Below are 19,560 nucleotides of genomic sequence, written 5' to 3'. Positions count from 1 at the left end.
AAATCAAGAGTCAGACACCCAACCAACTGAGCCACCCAAGTACCCCTGGAAACCTCATTTTTAATAAGCTAAGTGATACTGATAAACTAAAAGTAAAAAAAAAAAGTTTAAACCTAAGTTTAGGAACCGTTGTTTTAAATAATTTGTGTTACTGAAAAGAGTTAAGGAATAACCTTAATGGGAAAATGATCCCTTTTCTAAAGGAAGGGACAGTTTAAAAAACACAGCATCTAGCACAATATACTATACACAATAGATGCTAAATATTTCTTAATATTTAAGGATGATGCAAGAAAGTATTGCTAGGAAGTGTTTTCAAGACTTCTTGATTCTTCTTTCAATAGGCTCTCCCGTGAAAACCTGGACAAGCAGGGGGTGAGTAACACACACACATACACACATACACACACACACACAATTTCTTATGTACACAGGACTGGTAATATTGGTTACCTTTCAGTGGGGGGCAGGAAAGAGAGGATATTTTACTGAGTACTTTTAATATCTTCTGAATTTTAAATCTTGTGAATATAGTATTACCTATTCTTCTCCCCAGCCCCCCAAAAAGGCATTACATTTGGTGCATATAATTCCCTTATCTTGATTACGAACAAACAGGGAAGGAAGGAAGGAAGGAAGGAAGGAAGGAAGGAAGAACAGTGTGTTAAAAGCAGGCCCGGTACCTCGAGCACTGAGGACACTGCACTGGAATGCCTGGTCACGACTCTGTCATGCCCATACTATGCGCAGCGTGGGCCCAGGTTGACCTCGTTCACTGCCATGGGCCGGCATCCCACACAGTGCTGGGCATACCAGGTCTCAGTAAATATTGGTTGATGACAAAAGGAGATGGAAAATATTAATGTACATTTCCTTTCTCTACCTTCCTCTTTCTACACCCCCTAAATTAGGGGTATTTTCAAAAGGGTGATTTTCTTTTTTGTTTCTCTTTTTTAAAATATTTTATTTATTTATTTGAGAGAGCACGAGCAGGGGGTGGGGGGGCAAGGGCAGAGGGAGAAGGGGAGGGAGAAGCAGGCCTTCTCTGAGGTGGAGCTCGATGCCAGGACCCTACAATCATGACCTGAGCTGAAGGCAGACACTTAACTGACTGAGCCACCCAGGCGCCCCAAAAGGGTGATTTTCAACTTGGTTTGGCTGCTACCAAATGCAACTGCCAAGTCCCGCCCTTAACAATTCTACCACTTATTAGGACATGAGGGTGACCTGGCTAAAACACCTATCATCTTTTTTAGTGTTCAATATTTAAGGCTCTTCAAAAGCCTGTAGGGCACTTTAATTAACCGTATTTTTAGATGAACTTGAAATGGCTAAGGGGAAAAGCCCCCTTTTGTTACGTAATGGCAGGGAGCACTGTGCACGTAAGAGCCACTCTCTCAGGCGCTGAGGCTCAGGAACAGAGCCTGGGCGCTCCCTGGCTGGCGCTGCCCTCTCAAGAAGTACAGCCTGATGCATAAACCCAGACGTCTGTGTATGGAACCTGCACTTGAATGTGCCTTTATATGACCTTTGGACCAAGTACGAGAGCCATCCTTTGGGTACTACTGCATTCTTCTCCCAGCTCCCCACACCTGACCCAGCCAGGCAGATCATAAGGCCCGAGGGCTCATACTTACTTTAGGATGTCTTTTAGCAACAAGTTGGGTCTTCTCATCTTGTTTTGAGCTCGGGTGTACCATTGCACAGAGGGTCTTGAGCGGTCACTTCTCAGTTTCACACAGTTATACTCAGTGGGCATTGCTGTGAAGAGAGGAAGAAGCCGGAGCAGGGAAAGGAGGGAGAGTCAAGCAGGTGATGTTTATAAAAAGCCTTTAGGGGGCACATCCATAGCATGGAATACTACCCAGCAACAAAAAAGAATGAACCAGTGATACACTCAACAACCTGAATGAATCTAAGGCAACTATGCTGAGCCAATACTAAAAGTTTACATGTTATATGATACCAGGTATATAACATTCTTGCAATGTCAAAATTATAGAAATGGAGAACAGATGAGTAGTTGTCAGGAGTTATGAAGGAGTGGGCTGAGTGTGGCTGGATCCTTGTGATGATGTAAATATTCTGTGTCTTGACTGTATCCCCATCAATATCCTAGCTGTGATAGTATACTATGGTTTTGCAAGATGCTGCCAGTGGGGGAAACTGAGTAAGGGGTACATGGGATCTCTCTGTATTATTTTTTACAACTGCACATGAAACTACAGTTATCACCAAATAAGAAGTCTGATGTTTTTCAAGAGCCTTTACCTTTTAGAGGTGCACACGAAATATTTACAGATGAAACAGGAGAAATGAGATCAGCTTCAAAAAAGTCAGGAAGGGGATAAGAGTGCACGTGGGGGAATGGATAGAGCAACACTAGCTTTAAACTGATTCAGTGTCAAAGCTGGGCACTGAGTACATGGGGCTCTTTATACCATATTCCCAATATTCTCATGCTTTTGTACATTTGAAGTTTTCCATAATTAAAAAAAGTTTAAAGAGGAAGTGTTACATTAAAAACAGAACAAAAGTGTTACACTAAGAAAAAAAGAAAAAAATGGCAATTTTAAAAGATATTTTTCTTTAAAAATTATATGTTCTTGAGTATACTTGCTTCCTTATTGTTTTGAATTAATTGTATTCTCAAGTTTTCAATTTCTAAATAACATTCTACAGGGTACTACAGTAGAAATCGGTATGTCTACCCCTGCGTAAGTTTCCCCCTTCCTTGCAACTTGGTAAAACGCTGGGTTTTTAGCTAGGTGCGTGGCCTCCCAGCATAAAGACTACATTTCCCAGCCTCCCTTGGAACTACGTATGGCCTCATGACTAAGTTCTAGCCAATGGGATATGAGCAAAAGTGACTTGTACAACTTCCAGAGTGTATGCCTTGGCATACACCTTTACCCCTTTTCCTGCTGGCTGAAATACTGACACATGAGGAGCCACTCTGGACCACACAGAGAGCACACCACCAAGGGATGGTGGAGCAACAGCAGAGATGGGGCCTGGGTCCCCAGACAACCCAAGGACAGAGCTGCCATTCACCTTGGACTGCCTGCCTCTGGGCTGTCAGAAGATGGAGAAATAAACTTCTATCTTGCTTAAGCAATTGTTAATTAAAAGTGAAGTCATAGCTCAGCTAATCTAGGCACTATTATAGTATGCTATTATGATAGATTTATATATTAAGAAACAATATCTTTACTATAGTCTTTCAGCCAAGAGGCAGTTATATGTCATTATACGCTTTATTTCCATTAAAGTGTCATTTCCTTTGAAAAAAATCTTTTATCAAATTGATGTTCAAGTAGTTAATGTTTTTGCTACTGGAAACAATCCCTCCCTCCACTCCAGTTCTAACTGTGTAGCAAGAATTTTCCTAGATATGTATCCTTCTGAATAGTTTCAAAAAGACAGTACCAAGGACCTCACCAGTAAACCCTTGCTGAAGAACAACTGAGACCTGCAAGTTTTCAAACACCGCAACTTTGGGGTTACTTAAACGCATGGCCAGCCAAGTGGTGGGAACCAGCAGGCTCCCTGTAACCAGTACATATATAAAACAGACGTTTCTAAGATGTCGGTGTTTTTACAACCAGAATGACATGCAATTCACCCCGAGGCGGACCCCCAGCAAACACAGTGACTGTGGTGTCAGAGAGGAGCCCCTCTCCACCTCTGCCTGTCTCTGCTGCACTGGACAGCGCCGACCCCGCAGGCCGTCCCCGCAGGCCGTCCCCACAGGCCATAAGCCTATGAACTTCCTTTCCCCCACTGCCCACCCACTTCCTGCTGAGCTGTCACTGTGGGACTTCCTGGTAGAAGACAGGAGAAAGACAGGAGGAAAGAAGCAGGCTTTCCGGTCCCGATTCAGCACAGCCCCCAGCAGGGGTGGTGACAGTCACAGGCAAGAGAGGGTGACTACATGTGACTCCAGCGGCATCGGTGGGCATCTAGCATCCCCGGTTTCCACTCCAGAGAAGTGATGGCACCTCCAACAGCTTTGTGACAAGTACAAGCCTCAGCCCAGGATGATAGAAACTTCCTGATCTCTGGCTAACACTTCTACACCTCTTTTACAGATTTTAATTAATTAATTAATTAATTAATTTATTTGAGAGCGAGAGAGAGCAGGTGGAGGGGCAGAGGGAGAGGGACACTCTCAAGCAGACTCCAAGCTGAGTGTTGAGCCCAATGAGGGGCTCGATCTCACAACCCTGAGCTCACGACCTGAGCCGAAATCAAGAGTTGGGATGCTTAACCAACTGAGCCACGAAGGCGCCCCTGGCTAACACTTATCACTTTGGCATCTTCAGGCCTGCTGACGTCTTTGCGATCAATCCCCTGCATAAAAGCCCTCCTTGCCGGAAGCATCTCCGTGGTTTCTGGTTTCCTGCTGGGCACTGATTGGTCTATCAGATGATGCTCTCCTGCCACTTTCAGGAAAGTAGGATTGTTCAAGGAAAGGAGGGGCTCTGGGGGTGACGGAGTCTACCATCCTGAAATCCTTCCTGTTCTCACTATCACTGACATACAATCCATTCAAATGCTTAAAAACAAAAATAGCTGTTTTGGTTTTTTTTCTAACCACACTGGAGAGGATCTCAGGAGAGGGAGTATGAGAACACAGAATCTACAGCCCAACACCTGGGCTCAGCTCCTCTCTCTACCAGTGGGAAAGCTTTGGGCAAGTCACTATAACTCCTGCAAGCTCAGTTTCCTCATCTGTAAAATGGGGGTAGTCATATAACCTACCCCATAGGATTCACATAGGGAAAGTGGTTGCACATCACAAGCACTATGTACCTGCTGGTTGTCGCTACTATTATCACATACAAAGGGAACTTACAGGCGCCCAGTCTCATCTGACAGGATTCATCTATTGGGGCTTTAAGGCTCTCGTGTCTTTTGGTCAACCTCACTTCCAGACACAGGTTTGACTCTAGCCTTATCATGGAGTAGTGCTTTCTTCCGTCCATCCCATTTCCCTTCCATGTGTCTCTGGAGAAGCAACATCCTCCTGAAGCCCCTCACACACTCCCCCAGGGTCAGGTCCTGGCCAGTATCCTCTCTCTCCCCCACCCCCTTCCTCAACCTGCAGAACCTCTAAATGCTCAGGGTTCACTGGCCTCTCACTGTCCCTGCTCCCTGTGATGGCCAAGCCGCTCCCAGCCTGTCTACCTTCCTTCACTCCATCTGCACACCATGCCTGGGATACCTTGCAACCACATTTCCTCTAAAACCTCTTGAACCTTCCCTTAAACTCCCACACGCACATCTTATGACTCCAGGGTCCTGGTCTCCACCACCAGCACAATCTTCTCTCCCACAAATACTCACCACAAGGCTTCACCATCTGCCTTTCACTCATTGCCTCAAGGGAGAGACCCCCCCAAGCCCCTCTCTCTGTGCAGACCTCTCACCTAAGCTCAGACTATGCGTCCGACAACCTGCCTGCTATCTTCACCTCAGACAACATTAAGAAGCAGGACCTGGCACTTTCCTCTATTCCTTACATTATTTGGAAGCTGTGCCATCCATGCAGCCATCCAAGCTGAAAACCTCTGTGACAGAGGTTTCCAACTCAGGCTTCTAACTTTCATTCCCAGTCCTGGTCAATCTCCAGGGTCTCTCGATCATACCTTCCTGAACTTCTCATGCCTATTGACATTCCTCCAGTAGTCAAGTCCCTGGACTCCCTGTCTTGATTCTGCCTCCTCAAAGCCATCTTTCTAAAAAAAAAAAACGTATCCTGTTTAACGGTTTCCAGCTCATCTCAGGTTTTATGACTCCAGGTGACAAACCTGTCACACTCTGGCCACAAAAAAGTACTGTTAGAAGCCCAGATGTGCCAGATTATTACCTCAGTGCCTTTGCACATGATGGAATTCCAATGTGAACCCCAACAATCTGCCTGGTGAACCACTTTTCATCCTTAAACCCTTCTCCTCTGTGAAGATAATTTTTCAACACCATGGCCATCCCTGGACACTTCCCCATCTTTGTTGATTGCAATGAGCTGACGTTGTCTGTGTATATTTTAGGTCTCCTCTATCATTCTGCAAGCACCTGGAGGATGAGCTGCAGGGCCAGAATTTTGTTCATCTTTGTATCCCCAACGCCTAGGACAGGGCCTGGCACACAGCAGGTCCTGAGGAAACATCTCGCATTGAGTGGAATGTGCGTTGCATGCCTGTGACCTGTCTTCAAACAAGATAAACATCCTCCAAAAATGTTATTTTCCCCAAAAACACCTAAGATAAAAACTGAAAGTTAAGGGGCACCTGGGTGGCTCAGTCGTTGGGCGTCTGCCTTCAGCTCAGGTCGTGATCCCAGGGTCCTGGGATCGAGCCCCACTCCCTGCTCGGCGGAAAGCCTGCTTCTCCCTCTCCCACTCCTCCTGCTTGCGCTCTCTCTCTCGCTGTGTCTCTCTGTCAAATAAATAAATAAAATCTTTAAAAAACAAAAAACAAATAAAAAAACCCCTGAAAATTAACAGAAATTATAATAGCAAAGAATAAAGTATAAGCTCCACTGAAGCATCTACAATGTGCAACAACAGGAATCTGTTGGTAAATGATCACTGTGAGTCATCACTGGCAGAATCTGTGGCATCTGTGACCACAGCCTCAGCATTACCTGGGGGCAAGTGTGAAATGCAGAGTCTCAGGCCCCCCCAGATCTGCTAAATCAAGGGATTCGTATGAACATTAAAGTTTGGGAAGCACTAGCTTGAAGTATCGGGTATATACACTGACACAAAGATACTGTAAGAAAAAAAGTAGTTTTATAAAAATAAAATACAGTCCCATCTGTATAGAGATATACACAGAATCATGTTCTAGGATGTTTCCATTCGAGGTAAGAGAATCTGACTTCCCACCAAGTTTTATTAAATCCTCCTACTTGAGCTTGGAAGGTATTTTTTTTTTTTTTAAAGATTTTATTTATTTATTTGACAGAGAGAGACATAGCGAGAGAGGGAACACAAGCAGGGGGAGAGGGAGAAGCAGGCTTCCCGCTGAGCAGGGAGTCCGATGCGGGGCTCGATCAGGATCCTGGGATCATGACCTGAGCCGAAGGCAGACGCCCAACGACTGAGCCACCCAGGCGCCCCAGGAAGGTATTCTTCTGATTTACAAGAGACCATTCAGATTCCATGCCCCTCACCATCACAAAAGGACAGCCAACCTGATTCATCTTCACAAACGTACAGCTGATATACAGTTAGGTAGGTGGCCTTGAGATGCTCCCTCAGAGAGCCAGTTTCTACTCTTGTTTAGCTCTGCAACATCCACACTGTTCATTCACTTCCTTTGTCTTTAATGTTCTATTCGGTGGAGGATGGGTTGCATTTAAAGGTTCAGTTACACAAACATTAAGCCATGGGCATGTTTTGTTAACAACTGCATAACTGTGCACCATTAATCCTAAAAGTAACTATACTTTTAGCTAGCAAAACGATCAGAATGCAGGAGAAGATTGTTTATATACCCATAAGTTTATATAGGTCTAAAGACACTTAGAAGGAAGCACACCCATATGTTACCAACAATTGTGAGTAAGCTCACTTTTCATTTTGCATTCTTCTTATACTCCCTGAATTCTGGCATTACTACTTTTATTTCTGAAAGCTTAAAGACATTTTCATGGGGGGAGGCTCCTTACCCATGATGAAAAGAAATCTGAGGACCACTTAAACAAAAAATATTCTTAGAAACCCTGAAGCATCTCTTTAGTGTGTTAGGAACAATATCTCCTAAATAAAGCAGTTAAAGGCGAAAAAGTCGAAATGAAGTTACTGTATTTGGGGGGAAATATTCTTAGGAACCCTGAAGCATCTCTAGTGTGTGAGGAAAAATATCTCATAAATAAAGCAGTTAAAGGCAAAAAAGTTGAAACGAAGTTACTGTGTTTGGGGGAAGTCTGCTGAGCTGGAAAAAATATATATTTATGGAGAAGCAAAATGAAGAACGTTGACAACTCAGCAAGTCCAGTCTGTCTGAGGAGCAGACACTGAGCTCCCCCTGCCATTCGATGTATGGAACCTCATGCCCAGCTCGACTTGAACTTGAAATGATGAACTTCAAAAAACTGCTGAGTGAAATCAATGGATGAACAAAGGGTGACAGAGGCCCTCCTAGAACTTCAGAGGGCTCGCGCTCATCTGCTCTGGCCTGGCACTGCGGCCTTGGCTGGAGAAGGAGGGTGTCGCAAACATTCCCCCCCCACCCCTGCCACCAACTTGGCACGCACACACAGACCGCATTCACTTTGGTGATCTGGACCCTCCACTCCATTCAACTCATTTACCTAATGTGAAGAATGCTTAGTTTAGAATTAAAAAACCACTACAGATATGCCTTACTTGCCAAAACCGCCTATATGGAGATTCCTATATGCATGCTTAATTTTGTCTTTATAACAATCACTATCGTGAGACCTGTTATCTATAAAGTCTTTCCTTTTTAATAAAATTCGTCTCTTGTCCCCCCAACCAGAATATAGATGGCATGGGGGCAGGGGTCTTCACTTCTCTCACCACTGAATTCACAGTGCCGAGGATGATAAGAGAGGCACATGATAGGCATCTAGTGCATAGTTGTGGAATAAATACTCAGTTTCTTATGAGAGTTTCAGAAGTGATGGTGGTTTCGGGCATTCCTCCCAGGCCTTTTGTTGGCAGGCCATCACCAACGGCTTGCTTATCTTCTTCCATCCCACGGCACCCTCCTGTCCTCGGCACCACCGAGCAGGACATGATGAACTGCCAAATTACCTACAGAGACAATTACTGGTACAAGAGTGGACAGGGCATTAATATTCACTGGGAGTAAAGCCTACACAGGATATCACTAAATCCTAACAACACCTACTTCGCTGGACTGCTATGCATTTAATCTGCCGAAGGTCATGCGTGGAGAAGTAAGGGGCTGAGAATTCCAACCCACATCTATTCACCTCCCAGTCCATGCCCTTCCACCTGGGGGTGCTTAGGAACGGCCGATATGCATGTACGTGAAGGGTCTTTTGTTTCTAATAATGAAGGCTTGACAAGGCACAGATTGTTAGAAACAAAAATCTGAACCTGAGAAAGCAGGGAGTAAGCCAACGTAGCTGGAGTGGGCTGCCTGGGAAGGCGAACAGGGAAGCTTCGATGTGAATATGGCAGCTGAAAGAACATGCGTGGTAAGGCGGGAGGTCTCTGAGAGCAGAGGTCTCTCCTTCACAGCAGGAGAGAAGGAACACCAGTCTGCTGCCTGCGAGGCTGCCCGCCCAGGGCAGAGAGGCAGGGTACTGGATGCTCACTGCTGCCCAGATGGAAAGGGAGCCTGAGGCCTGCCCTGGTGAGGAGCAGGAGGGAGGGACAGGACAGAGATCTACTGAGAAATGATGAAAAGAAGACTATCAGCAACAAGACGTGAGCAAACGGAAAGCTGCATCCCAGTTCTGGAAAGACAGGTTCGGAAGTCAATTTTTGTAGTTTTGTGATGATGTGATTAATATGAGATGATAAAGAACTGGACAGAGATGCCCAGGAGGCGGTTGGAAGTATGGCTTGAGGCTCAACAGAACATCCAGCCCATCAGCCAGCCCTGCCCACCAGGTCCAAGAGAGCTAAGCCCTAAGGCATCCACAGTATGAAATAAATGAACTTCTCCTGTAACCAGACTGGTACGAGTTATATACCATCCAGTGAAAGTTGAGAAAATAGTCCCTCAAATTGTGTTTGGGGTTTTGTGTTTTAGATGAAGACTTCTACTTGATAAAGGAGAACAGAAGACAAGGCAGGAAGCCTGCGCTCGGGGAGAAGCCAGCTTTGGGATACGCGGATGCCGGACATGTCATGGTGCCCAGCAGAAGGCACAGCACGAGCAGAGAGCGTGGCAAAGGGGAGCTGGCTGGGGAGGGAAGAGGTACGCTGTGGACAGAAGAAATGGAATTAGCAAAGCACAGAGGCCCGGATAATTTGGGGAACAGCAAACGACTGGGTACAGCTGAAAAAGTATGGCATGGGATGGGTGCAGGGGTGCAGGCAGGAGGTAAGGCAATATCGTGGTCCTGCTGGACGTCCCAGGGCCGGTGCCGTATCTGGGCTGTGGGTGCTGGCTGCCAACAGCACACATCAGGCCCCGCTCTGCAGATCTGCCCAACAGCTGACTGAGGAGGTACAAAAGGCTAGCCCTCTGGCCTCTAGGTGGGATCATCCCGGGAAAACAATTTAAGCTCCAGCGTTCCCTCAGGGATCAGCTTTGCGCAGCTCCTTTCCCTGCCTCCCTCCCTTCCCCTACCCCAACCTGGCACCCTTTCTCCTGGCAGCCCCCTCAATGAACCAGGGGCCCCTGATGTCTTGTTTCAGGCTCTGCTTCTACCGAACCCGATCTAAGACAGGCCATTAGGTCAGCAGGTCAATGTATGGAAGATCACAGACGGTCACGGACGATCACAAGAGGCCCTTGAGGACTTTATTCAGGAGGGGTCAAGAAACGGGCAGGAGAATCACAGGGAAAGCAGCAGGGATAGCAGAAGAGCGGGGGGAGAGGCTGAGATGTGAGGCTGCTGGGGAGCCAGCACAGGGTTCGCAGCCGCAGGTCCCGTGTGCCGCGGCAAAGACAGCGGCAGCCGGGGGCCGGGTGGGCGGCGGACAGGAAGGGCTTGGGCTGCAGCACCGACAGGCCTTGGGATGGATCAGAGGTGCTTAGCACACAGGAAGCGAGACAGTTCAAGTGACAGAGAAGATGGTGGAGTGCTCTGGAGAGAGAGGGCACACGGATGGAAGCTTTGGAGTCACTAAGATCAGGTTGGCCTTGCCGAGTCCCAAAGTCCTGTGGGCCCTCAGGTTGATAAGTGCTGGGGACAGATGAAAACCCAGGCTTGGGGCTGTTGGGGGGAATCTCACCTGGACTATCAGTCAGGGAGTGCCCTTGGCTGCAGGTAGCAGAAACCTGGGTATCATGGCTTTTAGCCAAGTGGGGGTTTCTTTTTCTCACGGAACAGCAAGTCCAGGGGCAAGCAGGCCAGGGCTGGTGTGGTGGCTCTGGTATGCCACCAATGTCCCCAGCTCCCACCAGCCTCTCTTCCTCCAGCCTCAGTACATGGCCAACCTCCGCCCCACAGTCCAGGCAGGAAGCAGAAGAGAGATGAGATGGAAAGGAAGGGGAAGCACCTATATCAGGAGAGGGAAAACTTCCAGAAACGGACAGGCCTCCATGTAGATCTCTCTGGCCGGATGACAGCACATGGCTACCCCCAGCTGCAGAGTTAGCCAGGAACTTTGGACAAGCTGGCCTGGATACTTCCCCAAACAAGATCAGGGTTCTGTCGGTAAGGAAGGAAAGGGGGGATCTGCAGTAGTCAACAGTAGGATGTGCCACGACTGAGATAAGGTCCTGGGGCATCTGGATAAAGGTAGTAGTTAAGACTGCTCTAAAGAGATAAGATCCCCAAGGGGAAGAACAAAGTGCAGGGCCATCTTCACCCCAGGAAGCCCACCTTCAAGGGGCTGGGGAGGAAAGGAAGAAGCACAGGAGGGGCCACTGGAAATCAGAAAAGGAAATATTAAGCAAAAATCAGTAACTCTGATGTGACAAAACCATGCCTGGGTTCAGCACAGTCTGAAATTCCAATTATTTAAGAAAGCAGCATGCTAGCTCCAACGCAAAATGCATTTTAAATTGCTTTACCCTAAACAAGTAACATGGGTGCCTGCACCAAAAAGGGTGATTTCTAAAGGTCCATTTCATTGATTCTGTAGGAATGCAGAGATGGCCTGACGGACTGAGTCTGGAATGAGTCCCCACCTTCTAGAAACCCAAGGTCAAGGGAAGTGATAACAGGAATGTATCCAAAGCGGTATGGGGAGGGCCATGGGAGCAAGGAGACTGTTCAGACAGACACAGACACGATTTAGTCACAGAGCTGACTCCCTAGGCCAGCTGGCCAAGGCCCATCTGTGGGCACAGGACAAACATGGCAGGGCTGGGGGCCAGAAGCTGGGGAGCTGTGGGTCCAAGTGAAGTTCTCCACTCATCTTTCTCCTAACCTCACCCTCCAGGGAGAGGCAGCGGAGGGTAGGGGGGCAGTGTTTTAGCCAGAAAAGCTCAAGACTAGACCAGCCCAGGGCCTTACCTGTACCTTCCAGAGCTCTTGGTGACATGTCACCCCTCTCCTACTGATTCCAGAAGTCAATCTGTCCTCCTTGTCCACCCAAGCAGACAGTCCAGGTGGCTAATTCCAAACTAGTTCTAGCTGTGGAACTCTTGGTGTGTAGGAAAGCTCACTTAGAATCCGAAGACATAACACACATAGGCACGCAACTGGGGGCGCCTGGGTGGTCAGCTGGAGGAGCGTCTAACTCTTGGTTTTGGCTCAGGTTATGATCTTAGGATCATGGGGTTGAGCCCCATGTCGGGCTCCATGCCCAGTGGGGAGCCTGCTTGCGATTCTCTCTCCCTCTCCCTCTCCCTCTGCCCCTCCCTCTCACACGCTCTATCAAATATATAAATAAATCTTAAAAAAAAAAAAAGAGGCATGCAATTGATCTTTTGCAAGGTTTCTCTACCTCAGAACTACTGACATCTGGGACTGGGTAATTCTTTGATGTAGAAGACAATCTCATGTAGGGCGTCTCGTGTAGGATGTTCAGTAGCATCCCTGGTCCTCCCCCTCCCCCAGCTGTGACAACCAAAGCTGTCCCCAGACGTTGCCCAAAGTCCCCCCAGGTGGGGGGGGGGCAAAACTGCCCCCAGCTTTATCCACTGGAATAAAATTATTGTCTATATTAAAATTCCAAACATCTCCACATTTCTAAAGTATTAAGGGTTATTAAACTCACTGCAAAAACTGAAAACTCAAGACTGTGGACTACAAATTGAAGATACTTGAGTTTCAGTATGTAGTCTTCTTAATTTTGGTTTTGGGGGCTTGGCCTGAAGAAACCTGATTCATCAAGGTAAATGGCCGTGTTCTCACCTGTACAACGTGCCAGCCAACAGACAGGCACAGGCCTGCATTCACAGAGCAGGGAGGGCAGAGCACCAGCCTGCAGGAGGGAGCTCTTAGGTGTGTATGGGGATGGAAAGCGCGCACTCCTTCCTGGATCCAAGTGACCCACGCAGAGCACCTTTAACCACCCCACTCCACTCCCACCACTGAAGGGGGGACACTCTCTGCACGGTCCTTTCCTGTTTCTACTGGGCAGCCAGTGTCTTACTTGTCTTTTAGGAACATGAAATTTCACTCATGATTTCAAAACCACAAAGGAAGTGCGGGTTTGAGCTCTGCTGCTGAGACCACACCCAATCATCTCCCGTCTTCTAGATTTGTGCAACTGTACTTATCAGTGCCTTCCACCAGGTGAGAACACAGAGGGATGGTTCTCTATGAAACAGGAAGGGGTTCTCACCAGACACAGGATCTGCCAGTGTCTTGATCTTGGACTCCCTCACCTCCAGAACTGAGAAATGAATGTCTATTGTTTAAGTAAATAGTAATAAATAAATAAATCATCAATGCCTCCCCACTGCCCTGGCTAGTGGTTCTGCAAGCTAACCAGGCCCAAGAACCACTGGAGGGCGCCGTGAAGGATGCAGAGTCCCAGACCTCACCCCCAGAATGTCCCACCTGGTAGGACCAAGGAAGGATGCCAAATGTGCATTTTAAGCAAGTTCCCTGGAGTTATGTGGGTGTGACACTTTGAGAAACTCTGCAGCAAGTGCCTCATAGCTGTAATTAACAACAGATTAAGGCTACATCTTTAGCCTAAAGATTTTCAGATCCTTCTACAAACTGTGCAGTTATATGAGAACCTGTCTTCTGAAATGAAAAATAAAAGTGTTGCTCCATGAATGCAGTCCACGCTCTACTAATTTTGACCACCAACCAAAATGCAAGCACGTCAGTGATTCTGAGGTAGGTAGGCTTTTTAAATCTCCTGCTAATCAACCAGTATTCCTCTAAGGTTGAGAGTACATAGTTACTGTCATTCAATTGCTGGCTTTTTATATGTTTAAAATCGCTAAAGCAGGGGCACCTGGATGGCTCAGTCGTTAAGTGGCTGCCTTTGGCTCAGGTCATGATCCCAGGGTCCTGGGATTGAGTCCCGCATCCGGCTCCCTGCTCAGCGGGGAGTCTGCTTCTCCCTCTGCCTGCGGCTCCCCCTGCTTGTGCCCTCTCTCTCTCAAATAAATGAATACAATCTTTTTTTTTTTTTAAAGTGCTAAGGCAATTAATTCTGAGTCCTTGGAATACATAAACATTCTCCAAAATTAGAACATGCCCAGGAACTACACATGGTATTTCTCCAAGATTTTACTGAAGTGACAAAGATGTCGACAGGGTAGCGCCTCTTGCAGGGTCAAATCCAGAGCCCTCTCCCCCTCCCCACCTCTCTCTCCCATTCCCCTCCTCCTCACTCCCCTTCAGCCTGGAGGCCTCCTGCTCCCACCCCCACCCCACCTTAGGATCTTCATTTGCCTCCGCCCCACCTCCAGGTGGCTCTCTTCTTCACCCTCTTTATTCTGGTCTTTGTTCAAAAGTGACCTTCCTTGTAAAATAGTGTTTCCACCCTGAGCCCTGTTATTCACTTCTGCTTTACTTCACAGCACTCATTACTACTCATACATATTTGCCTGTTATCTGCTCTTCCCACTAAATATAAGCTTCCTAGAAAAGGGGGCTCTGGCGATTCCATTCACTGCTATAACCTCAAGACCTACAACTGTACCTAGCACACAAAAGGCACTAAACCCTTGCTGAAGGCACCCAGGTCCCTGCAGAACAGCTAACCCAAAGTCACCATGGTCCTAACAAGAGGCAGACGTGAAAACCAGATCCTTCCCTGTGTCCAGATATCACAATCACTGGGCATTTGTGAAGTGTCCAGAGCATGCCTGATACACGGAGAATGGGGATGGGAATCACTGTGTGTGTGCTGGGGAAGGGATGATAGACCAAGTCAAATGACTGTCCCACCCATCACAGTGGGAAGTAAAAGGGGCAGCTGGATCAGTTTTGTTTTGTTTTTTAAGAGGAAAGGAAAGAGATAAAATAGTCAACAGTTTGGCAGTTTGATAATGGCCAAGTCACGCCTTTCAGGATGTTCGCTAATACATGAAAAGCAGGTTCAGATGAGAACATTTCTACTGCCTCTTCTTCCACTAAAATTTATGAGTTTCACCTACTTTTCAAAGTAAGAACAGGAAACATAAAACTTAGCTGATTCAATGGACCCTCATACATTATGACCATTTAGGAGAGAGAAATAGGAAGCTGGAATAAGTGGAGGGAAATGGATTGAAAAACAATAATAGAAAGGGAAAGAGAGAGTGGGGGGGACACAGAGTGGAGAAAATGGAATGGGGGCTGGGGGACAGGAAATTCTGGGAAAGGAGAGCTGGAAGGGAAAGACAGACAGCAAGGAGGAACAGAAGCTTCAGTGTTCTTATCATATTCTGTTCCCTGGGGCTGGACAGTTTCCCAGGAACTCCTCTCTGCAAATTCTGATACGCAGACCCACCCACACACCCTCCTCAGGCCCTAACTCAGAGCTCCCCTTCAGAATCCAAGCACTGCCCCTGCCTCCGGCCCCCCGCCCCCAGGACAGACTCCAGCCACAGCATAGGAGGTTGCCCTCAACGGCATAAAATGCAGTGGGGGCTGGAAAAGGACCCCCTCCTCACACAGAAATGCAGGATTTCTGCCAAAACATACAACCCAAGGATCTGTCAAGGCAGGAAGGAGGTCCATCTTTAACAGGCGGATGCCAAGGCCTTGGGCAAAGCACACCCTCTGAGGGCCCAGTGCCTTATTTGCTGGCAAGCGCTAGACCAAAGCATCTTGGTGAAGTGTGCTGATCTCATGCATCAACACTCTCCACCATGTTTAAAATATATTTCTGAAGTTACATTCTGCCTGGGAAGCCTCTTCTCCAGGACAGTGGGAGGTGGGAGCAGGAGTGAAGTCTAAACCAAGTTAAATGGGGAGCCTGGGTGGCTCAGTTGGTTAAGCAACTGCTTTCGGCCCAGGTCATGATCCTGGAGTCCCGGGATCGAGTCCCACATCAGGCTCCCTGCTCGGCGGGGAGTCTGCTTCTCCCTCTGACCCTCTTCCCTCTCGTGCTCTCTATCTCTCATTCTCTCTCTCTCAAATAAATAAATAAAATCTTTAAACCAAGTTAAATGCGTGGACCAGCGCTGGTGGCGGACTAGCTACCTGAGGACCACCGGCCCGAGTGAAGTCTCTGGAACAGGAGCAGCAGATTCCGGCAGAAAGCAAGCCTCCTGTCAGGCGAAGCTGCTCTATTAATGCTCGTCCACCCTGTTTTCCACGGATGCCGGGGGGGGGGGGGGCCAAGCCAATGGTGAAGAGAGCTCAGTGTGGTGGAAAATGACTTCATTAATGACCACGGAAAGGGGAGCCCCTGAAAAGCCCCCATGTGCCTTCTGTTGCTAAACAGGCCACAGCATGATGACCTGCAGGCTTCCGAATTTTTAAACTCTATTTTTCAACATAACCTCAAACTGACAGAAAGATTGCAGGAACAATACAAAAAATTCCCATATACCTTTCACCCAGACTCCCCAACTGTTAACAACCTACCATATTTGCTCTCTGTCATCCTATATAATACAAGAGAATATGCACGTTACCTTTTTAACTATTTGAAAGGAGTTGAAAACATGACATATTCCCCCCCCACCAAATATTTTAGTATTTCCTAAAGACGGGGATATTCCCCTTATATAACCTCAATGTAATGATAAAAATCAGGAAATTGTTGTTGCTTCAATACCATCTAAAGACCTGATACAAACTTCTTGAGTAGTTTGAGTATTGAGTAGACCACCAATAATGGTCTTAGAGCAAAAAGCATTCGCACGTGGCATTTGGCTGTCATATCTTTTCAACTTCCCTTACCCTGAAATAGTTGCTTTATCTTTCATGACCTTGGCATTTTTTGAAAAGTACAGGCCAGTTCTTTTGTAGGATGGCCCTCAGTTGAGATTTGTCTACTTCATGATTCGATTGAAGTTATACATTTTTGGCCGAAATATCACAGATTAATGCTGGGCTCCTCTCAATGCATTTTCTCAACGGGCATACGATGTTGATCTGTCCCGCTGATGGTGATGTTAAATTTGATCAATTGGTTGAAGTGGTGGAAGGCAGGTTTCTCCACTGTCAAGTTACTATCTTTTCTTTGTAATTAATAAATAACTTGATGGATGACACTTAGAGACAAAGTAAATACCCCCCTTCCTCATCAAATACCTATTTCAGCACCCACTGGTGGATTCTTGCCCCAGTAAAGGTAAAATCCTGTGTGAGGACAAATAAGGTCAAACTTCAGGGAAAAAACTAGGGCTGGTTGAAGCAGTGATTCATGAGCAAGAATTAGCATGTGAGACTTAATTCAAATAACCCTGGGTTAAGTTCACTCTTAGCAATTAAGGAGAAAAAACAAAAACACTGCTAGATTTACTTTTGAGAATATAGGTGAGTGTCCATGAGCATGCTAGTCTCTCTCCTGGTGAGCCACGCCTGCTGGAAACTCAGCCCTTCGATTCACAAGGTGTCCGGTGGCAGCAAAAAGAGACACCCACGTCCAGAGAGCTGACGGCCAGAGTCATCCCCACCCCAAGGCCTGATTCTCTGGCAGCAATGCCGAGGGGCTCATCTCAGTGATTTGACGCGTGGTGCGGCATGGCGCAGGGAGGTATATCTGGAAATGAACACCCCAACTCTCTACTGCCTTAGATGAGCCACAGTCAGGTTTAGGAACTCTGACTTGGCTTATTCAAGAAGTATTTTTTTTATAGCTCTATTATCACAAGGTGAGAAACTTCAGAAATTCTTTAACAGCAGAAAGAACATTTTGAAATCACGTCCTGGTTATTATACTACAACCTGGTGATATCCACTGTTAACATTCTGGTCTATCTTCCATCAGTCTTTGCTCTTGGCATATGTATATTTTTACCAGGACATGGATCAAGCTGTCTACACCAGCCTTCTTCAAGCTGGGTTCCACTAGAGAATTAGGCCCAACAGAAAAGGATCTGAATACCTGTTTTCTCAATTCTCCCAAGGACAGTCTATAACTAGAATCATTCCAGAAGCATAGAAGAGAAGTTAATTCATTACCTATGATGGTTGCCTTAGAATAATAGGGCTCAATTCTCCCAGAGCCCAGTTGCAGAGGGCTGGTGTGTACTGTTGGATAATTTGCTTTATTTCCCTAATAATCCTTTAAATAAACATTTAAATAAAGCACCAGGCACTGGGGATATAAAGATAAATATGGCACCGCCCCTTTCTTCTTTAAATGAATAATCCAGCCAGAAAAGCAAAAATACCTTAATACCCCAAACACCAAATAGCGCCATGACAGAGGGGCAGCCAGGAACCGTCACCTCCATCACAGACAGCAGGGAGGCTTCCCTGGGGAGGTAATGGGCAAACGAGTCCCTAAAAAGACAGGCAAGACTTCAGAGGAGACAGAAGAGAGGAAGAGGCATTCCAGATGGAAAGAAGGCCATGCCAAAATGCCCAGAGAGGCAGTCTCAGGCCCCATCACAGGGGACCTGGAGAGTAGCAGAAGACAGGGATGAGAAGGAACCAGGCCCTCCAAGTGGGCCCCAAGGGGGAGGCGCCAGGCGGCCCTAAGTGGTTCTGGAGCTGGGGTGGCCAGCTCACACTGGGATGAAGGAAGCTAAGGGAAAGGTCACGGAGGTTGCTGCAGCTGGGGGTGATGCCCCGAGCCAGAGCAGGGGCAGTGAGAAGGAGGCTGATCACGAGACGTGGAGGAAGATGCCACAGGGAACTTGGCGACCGAGCCAGCAGGGGCTGTTCCTCTAGCGCCCAGCCAGCTGAGACCCAGCCTGCATGAACAAACTCAGGCCAGTAATGGGAAGGAAAAAAGCAAAGCCCACGCAAGAGGGCGCCACACAGCGCCACCATTCCACCATTCTCTGAGATGATTTAATGGCGGGGGTGGGGGTACCCCTCAGAGGAGGAGGCCAGAGGGAATGAGACATGACACTGGAGTAAACGGAGGAAAACTGTTCATAGAACAGCCCCTCCTTTTTGGGTCCCTCCAGGCTCTAAGAAAACACCTTACATAATAGCTTTCCAGTGGGGGGCGCCTATGGCAGCAAATTATACATGCAGAATACACTCCCAGAGAACAAGTCTGTGGCAGCCCCATGAATACCACAAACAAAGCAAAACCTAGAAGCTACCTTTTTAAAAAAGATTTTATTTATTTATTTGAGAGAGCGCGCAAGAGAGAGCACAAGTGGGAGGGGAGGGGCAGAGAGAGAGGGACAAGCAGACCCCCTGCTGGGCAGGGAGCCTGGGATCATGACCTGAGCCAAAGGCAAACGCTTAACTGAATGAGCCACCCAGGTGCCCCTAGAAACTACCTTTTTAACGGAAGATCTCCCTCTTGATTGAAAGAAAATAAAAGTAGTTGGACTGAATAAGAAATAGGAGAAAATGAAAATCAGGGGAATTGACAGTTAACAAAAGCAACTCTGGCACCCAACATAA

At 47.2% G+C, this 19,560-nt stretch overlaps 1 protein-coding gene across 7 annotated transcripts in view; it reads right to left on the bottom strand.

Moving 5' to 3' along the window:
• Positions 1 to 19,560, bottom strand: part of ST3GAL5 (ST3 beta-galactoside alpha-2,3-sialyltransferase 5) — a 49,013-nt gene that overhangs the window by 22,053 nt on the left and 7,400 nt on the right. For 4 of the 7 annotated variants that reach the window (XM_088026438.1, XM_088026439.1, XM_088026435.1 and 1 more), the window contains exons 2-3: positions 6,294 to 6,440; positions 1,638 to 1,761 (exon numbers count right to left, since the gene is read on the bottom strand). In XM_088026438.1, the coding sequence (XP_087882564.1) occupies positions 1,638 to 1,761; positions 6,294 to 6,440 (271 nt within the window). The remainder of the gene's footprint in view (positions 1 to 1,637; positions 1,762 to 6,293; positions 6,441 to 19,560) is intronic. The other 3 variants (XM_028122440.2, XM_028122444.2, XM_028122441.2) reach the window with 1 other exon arrangement.

This window comes from Eumetopias jubatus, unplaced genomic scaffold, assembly GCF_037043125.1.
Source record: "Eumetopias jubatus isolate StellerSeaLion01/CBP00866 unplaced genomic scaffold, mEumJub1_p1.0 scaffold_9, whole genome shotgun sequence".
NCBI classification, from domain to species: Eukaryota; Metazoa; Chordata; class Mammalia; order Carnivora; family Otariidae; genus Eumetopias; species Eumetopias jubatus.
This window is presented reverse-complemented; position numbering and strand designations above follow the sequence as displayed.